General features: G+C 55.0%; 1 protein-coding gene across 1 annotated transcript in view; it reads right to left on the minus strand.

Annotated features, from left to right (window-relative positions):
- Positions 1-524: 524 nt before the first annotated feature.
- Positions 525-8,184, minus strand: part of RBPMS2 (RNA binding protein with multiple splicing 2) — a 14,537-nt gene continuing 6,877 nt past the window's right edge. The window contains exons 8-9 of the mRNA XM_017731079.1: positions 2,051-2,120; positions 525-1,810 (exon numbers count right to left, since the gene is read on the minus strand). Coding sequence (XP_017586568.1) covers positions 2,058-2,120 — 63 coding nt within the window. The 3' untranslated portion in view covers positions 525-1,810; positions 2,051-2,057. The remainder of the gene's footprint in view (positions 1,811-2,050; positions 2,121-8,184) is intronic.

The following is an 8,184-nucleotide window of genomic DNA, read 5'->3' on the forward strand; positions in this document are numbered from 1 at the left end:
CCCGCCTGGAGATTTCCCCTGGGACAACCAGCCCCTGCCCCAGGACTGCCGTTCCCAGAGCTGCTTGAGCAGGTACAGATAAGGGCACAGAAAGGTTTGGGCAGCCCAGGCACCAGAGCAGGAGCTGGGCGGGCGTGAGGCAATGCTCCAGCCACAGAGAACATTTGCCTTCTATGGAGATCTCCTTCTGCACTGCTGGCACAGAGGAGAGGCCCTCAGCCTCCACAGACACTGGGAGGGGGAACAAAAACACCCAAAAAAGCTCAGGGCTGCCCTCGCCGCGGCCTCCAGCAGAGCTCAAGCACCACCGACCCCCCCACCACGTACCCACAGAGGCAAGGACTTGCCCTTCTCCCAGCAGGCTGAGGAAGAGCCCAGCTCCTGTCCTCAGCTGCATCCCAAACCAGCCCGCATCCTTCCAGCCTGGGAAAGGGGACCAGGCAGGGGCCGGGCTGGGCCTGAAGCATCCCACACCATTCCCACAAGAAAACACCCAAGACCACAGAAAAAGTCACAGCAGCCTCTGGGTTTTTTGGTTTTTTTGGGTTTTTTTTTGTTGTTGCATTTCATATATTATCCAGTTTCACATTCTCATAGGATCAGCAATTATAGAGCAACTTATTCTCAAATCTTTTAATACAAGCGAGACAGCCATGATCAGATAATACTTAAAGCACTTCAATACCAAGCAATAAGATGCTAAAACAAAAATTGCACAATTTCTTGTTTACTATGCCTGACTCAATCATTGGTACAGAAGACAACCCTTCTTTTTCAAGCTTTTAACTAAACATTAACTTATCTTACAGGATTACAATTTCTCTTTAATAATAATAATAATAATAATTAATTGCACACAAACACACAAGAAATTCTTTATGATGCATAAATATTTCCTTATTACACATGGTACAAAAATACTCATACTTTTTATTCTTTTTGTTCGGTATTCCCATAAGGATGGATGATTTTTTGGCAGGACTGGATGCTCTCCAATCAGAAGGATGTGGGGGGGGAAAAAAAAAAAAAAAAAGATTAGATATTTTACAGCTGTTCTATATATAGAAGTCTGAAGAAGGAAAAAAATAACATAATAACCCTGACTTTAAAACCAGAGCAGAATGGATGAGAACAAAAACCCAGTGCATCGTACTTTGAAAAAAAAAAAAAAAAAGGAAAAAAAAAGCATTTTTCAAATTTTTCTGGTCGTCCTGGGGAGGGGAGGGTGAGGTGGGAGAAGGGGTGAGACAAGGACAGTTAGTATTTCTCAAAGCCAAGTCTTCACCGAAGCAAGAGGAAAACCTTGATGGATCAATCCGTTGGGCCAAGACCTGTTGCTAACGGTTACACAAACGCTAGAACAAACAAACTTACACTCACACAGACACAAGTTAAGTGTTTTAATTCATGCCAGAAAACATGCAAAACCCATTTTGCCTTTCGATTCCTTCAGCCGAGCTGCCCCCAGGGCAGGGCGAGCCCGGGGAAGCCCAGGACCTAGCCCGCGGCTGGGTTTCAGCGCAGCCGGACGGCAAAGCTCGGTCAGGGAGAGGTCCTGGGGCTGGCTTGAGGGAGGGATGGAGGGATGGATGGATGGAGAGAGGGACAGAGGCAGCGCACAGCCCACGGCTGGGGCCGCGGCGGCTTCACAGTCCGGGGAAGGGGGTGCTGGCAGCCCCAGGGGCAGCGTGGCGGGGCCGGGCGCGTTGTCTGCCGGCTGCAAACCAAACCCAGAGGAGTCGGAGCAATTGTCCCTGGCACGTCCCTCTGCGGAGAGGCAGGGAGGAGGAACACAAGCCGAGGAAAGACACTGTGGGAGAGGAGCATGGTCAGCAGGGCCAGCTGGACCTGCGTCCTGAGTGTCTCCCACGGCCCCCTCCCCACCCCAGGGCTCGGGGGGGCTCCCGAGATCCCATCACCCAGCTGGGAAACCCAACCACATCCTTGGGTGGGTGTGTGGGGCTGAGCCCAAGCTCCCATCCCTCCTCCCCACAAGAGTCCAAGGAAGAGCAAGACAAAGACCTGACTCCAAGAGTAATTAATTACTTACTAACGAACTAACAAAACTGACGAGACTTCCATCCTTGCTGGGTAGCTTCAGAGGGAGGATACCAGCGCATCTGGAAAAGAAAGCCACGGCAGAAGTCCATGACCCAGCATTACCTCAACCAGAGCACAAACCTTCAGCTCCTTCAAGCCATGTGCAAGGGTCCATGGAACAAAGATGTCTCCAGCATGGGAAAGGAGGCTCCAGGGTGAGCTCCAAATACTACTTGAGTAGCTCAGCCAGCCAAAGGAGGCATCTCAAGACCACACATTAAAACTAGACAACCTCTACAGGACATGTATGGGTGAAGAAGTGGCTCATCCACTACAGCAGAGGCCCACGGAGTTTTCCAAGCACCAACCCTGCTTCCAGGAGTGGCTCCAGGCAAACCACACCATGGGAAGAACTCGGCAGAACTGCAAACCAGCAAGACTTGGAGGCTTCCCTGGCAGGTGCTTGCTGCCACATCTATTTCTCAGAGCTGCTCAATGCCAAGGAAGGGGCTGGATGGGGACCTAACAAGGGACAGTAACTGAACAGACACTTTCCAGCCCCATAGGAGACACAGTGAGCCGGCAACGTCCAGCCCCACAGCCTCGGACCTCCAGTGTGTCCAGCTGGGCTGCATCAGCAGCTCCATGCCTGAGAGCAGCAGGAGACGAGCCCGTGCCACTTGACTGAGCATGGATCCAGCAGCTGGAGCAGCGACTGGAGCTCAGGCCTGCTGCTGGAGCACAGCAGCCACCCCCTGCTCCTCCCTCCCCAGCTGCCAGGAGAGAAGCACAGCCTCAGTACGTTCAGGGCTCTGGGAACCAGCACAATGATGGACTTGGCTCTCAGATGGGGAGAAAAGTGGCAGAAAACCCCCTGGACCCCATGTGAGCCACTCTCTGTGTCCCATTCATTCTGGCACAGCTGACCCCTCACCCAAACAAGCCTGGCTAGATGCTCCTCTCCCAAGGATGTGCAGAGACGTGCAGAGAAATGCCACAACCTCAGCACTGCTGCCTGCAGTTGCCAAGTCCTCCCCACACAGGCATGAGGGCTGCGATGCCAGGAGCTGCAGCCACACGAGCTGTGGGCCTTGAGTCCCTCTCCAGGAGGTGGCTCCTGAAGGAGCCCTGCCAGTCTGCAGAAGCTCTGTCCTCACAGGAGCCTCTCATCAGCTCAGAACAAGGCCAGTTTGGACAAGACTTGAAACAACCTGGACTAGTGGAAGATGTCCCTGCACATGGCATGGGGGTAGAATGAGACACCCTTTAAGGGTTTAAGGTCCCTTCCAACTCCAACCATTCCATGGCTCCGTAATCTGCTGGACTCTTGCCAGACACCTTCACAAGGCAAGTGGGTGCCACTAAATCAGCTCCCAGCTGGCCCCATACCTCACTTCATGGCACAGCATCCCAGCCAGTCCACCTGTGGGAATCAAGGGGATGGATGTTACCAACACCCTCCTTCCCCAGTGAGGGGTCCCATCCAGTGCCAGGAGCAAGTGCCACACACAGCGTGTTTTCATGTCTCCTTTAGCCTGGGAGAGGGACCTTTGCTGCCCAGCCAGGGCCACCACACTGTGCATAGACACTGCCCAGGAAGGCTTGGAATGGGCAGAAGCATCACTGCCAACTTACAGGGCCACCACAGCAGCTGCCAGAGCAAGGACAGGGGCTTATTACTCCCCCCAAGCCCTGTCACCAGGAGGTGTTTGCTCAGCAGAGCCACATCTAGTCTGCAGCCATCCTCCCTGGCCTGTGTCTCCCACTCCACACCCCTCCCCTCGACAGCTGGAAGCAGTTTCCTCCTGCCCGGCAGCAACAGGAAACTCCCCCTTCGTTCACAAGGCTGTGAGTGCTTAACCCTGAGAGCTGCCTCCATCCCACGCGAGCTCGGCCAAGCCATACAGGAGCCAGTACAGCCCAGCCTGCTGGCCCCTCCACCCTGTCCTCAGAGCCACCTTGTGGCTCACCTGCCGAGCCTCAGCACCTCCACTTCCAACAGAAATTCCAGTTTTCTCTTAAAACATGCCCTGTTCCTACCTCTGGTGCTAATAAACCATCACTGCAATGGACCACCCCTCCTTGCCTTCCTCCTGCATGTCTCCAATGCTCAGCCACCAAACCCACCCAGCCTGACCCACCGTGGCCCCACAGACCACTAGCCGAGCCCTGCATTCAGAGGGGCTCAGCCTGGAGCCCAGCAGGAACTTCTACAGACATGACAATCCTGGGTACAATCCAAGGCTCTGACATGCTGGCAGGGTGAGGGAATGACCTGCCAGGTCTTCAGCCCACAGGATTAAGGGTTTGATGGGATGAGGCAGGAACTCAGTAGGAGGGATGTTCCTGAAGCCAGCAGAAAGCACTGGAAGCAGTGGATTGGAGGCAGCAGATAGCCAAGAGGACACTCTCTAAGTGCCAAGGCAGTTTTCTCTTCACACACCTCAAAATACTACATCCATCGGGGAGGAAGCTGAGAACTAATGGAGATGTCCAGCACTGGGTGAAGAAAGCAGAGCAAGAGAGGCTTTTACTGGAAGAGACACAGTTGTTTCTGGAGAGGCATTAGCTCACAGTTGGAAAGGAATCTGGTCCCACCACCAAAACATCTCCTGCTCGCAGGGACGAGGCAGCCACTGCCGGCCAACTGCAGCGGCCTCGTGCTGCTGCCTTCAACATCTGTCCCAGGAAACAGCTGGAGAGGAGAAATGTGTGCCTCTGCCTGCCACCTCCCAGAGGCCAGGAACCTTTCCCTTTCTGCAGCACAACACCAGCAGCTGCCTAAAAATAACAACAAAATTATAAATGGGACAGAGAAACACCCCATCAGAGGTTCACTCTCCTTTGTCAAAGCCTCCTTTGCCTCTCCCAATTGCCCTCAGAATTTAAGTATCCGATTGCCCACCACCCTCATGGAGAGCAAGCCCTTCAGAAGGAAAAAGGGGAAGCAAGGACCAAGTATGCAGGTCCCTCCTCAGACCACCTTTGGCTTGGAGGACCTGCCTTTCCTCCTTAGTTCCCTCTAGGTCTGCAGCCAGCCTCAGCAACCCTTGGAGCTCTGATCTATCTCTACAGCTGGAATGGTCCCCAGGGATCAGAAAGGCTCCCGGTGCAGGCAGGGACAAAGCACTCCTTGTGCTCCAGGAGCTGGTAGGATCCAACTAACACGTCCAAGAGCCGCATCTTGCTGCCAAGCCGCTGGATTGCAGAGCAGCATCTTCAGTGGTGCTGCTGAGATCCTCAGATCCTCAGCCTGGCAAGCCACGAGCACCTCGCAGGCAGCACTGGAGGTCACCGGGTGTGAGCCCTGGGCAGCCCCCGCTGGCAGCCGGCGAGAGCTGCTCTGCTCCAGCTGGAAAGGCAGCCCGTGGGAATGTGACCCAGGCAGGCAAGGACAGGACAGGGCAGGACAGGCAGCACAGGCACCACCTCACCCACTCGTGTGGGCTGGACACAAGCCTGCCCCAGCAGCGGCCACTGCACCCAGGCCACCTGCTCAAGGGTCCCTCAGGGGGGACAATGAGGTGTGGGACCAGAGCAGCCCGGCCCACCACCAGGAAAAGGAGATGCAGTGGGATCGAGCGTGTGCATCTCCCCAGGCAGCTCTGGTGAGGGAGAGCTGGAGGATCAGCACAACATCCCACACCAGGGCGAGGAGCACGTGGGGAAAGACAGGCGCTGATCCCTCCTCTTGCTTAGGAACGTTCCAACAGGCATTCATCCATCCACCAATCCAACGGAGACACACCCCCCTCTCTCAGACTGCAGCAAACAAGCACTTCCGCTTTCCCAGCAAGTTGGGCTGCTTTCTTTTGGATTGAGCCAGCCAGGGAGAACCACTGTTGGCCACAAGTCTCTTCTGATGGCATCTCAGTCCCGTTCACCCACCACTTAGTGAGGACAGCTGCTCAGGAGTATCCTGTGCTTGGAGGATGCTCAGAGCATCTCCTGCCTGCTTTTCCCTGGCTAGGAGGGAACTGCTGGCTTGGGGCTGCTTGGCCAGCTATGCCACCACTAAGTCACTGTCGTTTAGGATGTTACCACAACCATGAACATCTTGAAGAGGCTTCACATCTCTGGGAAGCACGGAGCTTGCCCAGAGAGAAATAATCCTGGCAAGTCCCTACACAACAGCACCAACAATCAGGCAACAAGTTATTAGAGACAGAAAATTCATCACTGTCTCCAGTCTAGGGAGGGTCTGTCAGCTTACCTGCAAGGGAAAGGGGGTTTGGAGTACTGACCTCTGCTTTCATCAATGGGATCAAGCCTCAACCCAGCACTAGGAAGTCCCAAGGTCCTTCCAGGCTCTTGCACAACCACATGGCCATGATCCAGGACTGCTCCCTCCACCCACCACTCACTGGGACAGGCCCAAGAACCAGAGACCCATCTCTGCTATCTCCTCAAGGTCTCTCCAGTGCATGCTTCGAGGGAACCTTGGGCAGCCCACTCCCAAAAAGACTGGCATCTCTGTGCTCTCAGGCCTTGCCCTGGCTGCCTGCCTTGGAAGCACCTACCAGGATCTCCAGGGCTCCAGGTACCCAACACATCAGCTGTGTCCCCAGCAGCACCATGTGGCCATGTTCTTATGAGCCAATCCTGCACCCAGCCCCTGCTTCCCAGGGCAAGTCCTGCCCAGAGCAGAGCCCTGTCCTCATGGGTGCTGCCACAGCTGGAAGCATCTCTTTGCAGAAGAGCTCAAGGAGCGTGGATAGCCCTGGCCTCCTCTGCTGCCCACTCAGAGCCTGGCTTAGAGGCACCCCAAAAATAGTGGTTCCACCTCAGAGACATAATGCAGCCCAACTCCATCCCACCAGCAATGGATGGACCTGTCTACCAGGACTAAGCAGAACAAGACAAGCTGTATCACTGTCTCTAAGCCTGTGTCAAGCTCTTCCCATCCTCCCAGGAGGCCAGCTCTGCACATCTCTGCACCTCACAGCTTTCCAAAGGCAAAGGCAGGCCTGGGCCCTCATCTTTGGTGGCTTCTTTTCCCATCATCACTTCTACAGAGAGAAGAAAAAAGTCTGCTCAGAACCACTGCAGGGAGAACTGAACCAGGGCTCGTTTCCTTCAGTCAAACATCAACCATCCCCCTGCCAACCAGTCACAGGCCCTTCCCTCTTCCCAAGCTCCCAGTCTCCTACACCGCTCCGCTCTCTCCCAGGCTGCCGATTCCCTCCATTACGGCTCACACGACCTGTGTCCTGCCTGTGATTTCAGGTTGCAAGAGAGAAGCCAAGCTCCAGGTAGGAACTGGCTCCGTTTCCATTACTGGAGAGGAAAGAGGTGAGATTAGACCCATGATTAAGGGCAGGGTCTGTCCCGGTATGCGATTCTGGAACAAAGTGACCGGCAAGTGATGTTGTCTAAGGTGCCCGCTAAAATTTAGTTGTGTGCTATCACTACCACGTCACTCACCTCCCCCACCGTGTGCCAGGAGTGAGGTCAAGGTGTATTTCTGGTTGCCCTCGAAGGGTCAAAGTTGGGGAGAGACCAGGTTTCTTTCAGGCCGAGTGGCAGGGTGGTCTCTGCCCCGGCTCAACCTCCCACCGGCGGGGCCTGGCCAAGCCTGGCTGAGCTGGGAGGAGCTGATGTAAGATGGTGCCATGCTGTGTGCGCCATGTCATGTGCTGCGAAGTTGGAGATGTGGGTTAGAAAGAAGGCCTGGCATCTCATTCCCCAGGCTCTGGTGGGTGGGTAGCGTGAGGCCCATGCACTGGGTTGCCAAGGAGATACGGGCTACAGAGATGGGCAGAAGCTTGCAAATCCCACGGTGCACCTTGGAGGAGAGATGGTTACCTTACCAGTCTTTCCAGACGTGGCTGCCATCATGCTTAACACTTCTAGGAATGGAGCTGTAGTACAGCCACTCCACTAGCTGCAATAAGGCATCACTAGGGCGTCCCATCTCCAGGGACAGCTCTGAGCTTCGGGGCTAGCCTGCGCTGGCATCATGGCTGGAGTTCACTAGGGACATCAAAGGAGGGATTTGAGAGAGGGTGGGAGGGAGGGAAGGCAGATGGGACAATCTTAAAGTCAGCAGAGTCCCCAGTGGGGCAGGGTCAGGCCACAGCCACAGCAGCCTGGTGCCTGCCCAGAATATCACCGAGGCAGGGACGGTCCAGGAGCAGACGCCAA

Source organism: Corvus brachyrhynchos, unplaced genomic scaffold, assembly GCF_000691975.1.
Source record: "Corvus brachyrhynchos isolate BGI_N302 unplaced genomic scaffold, ASM69197v1 scaffold164, whole genome shotgun sequence".
NCBI classification, from domain to species: Eukaryota; Metazoa; Chordata; class Aves; order Passeriformes; family Corvidae; genus Corvus; species Corvus brachyrhynchos.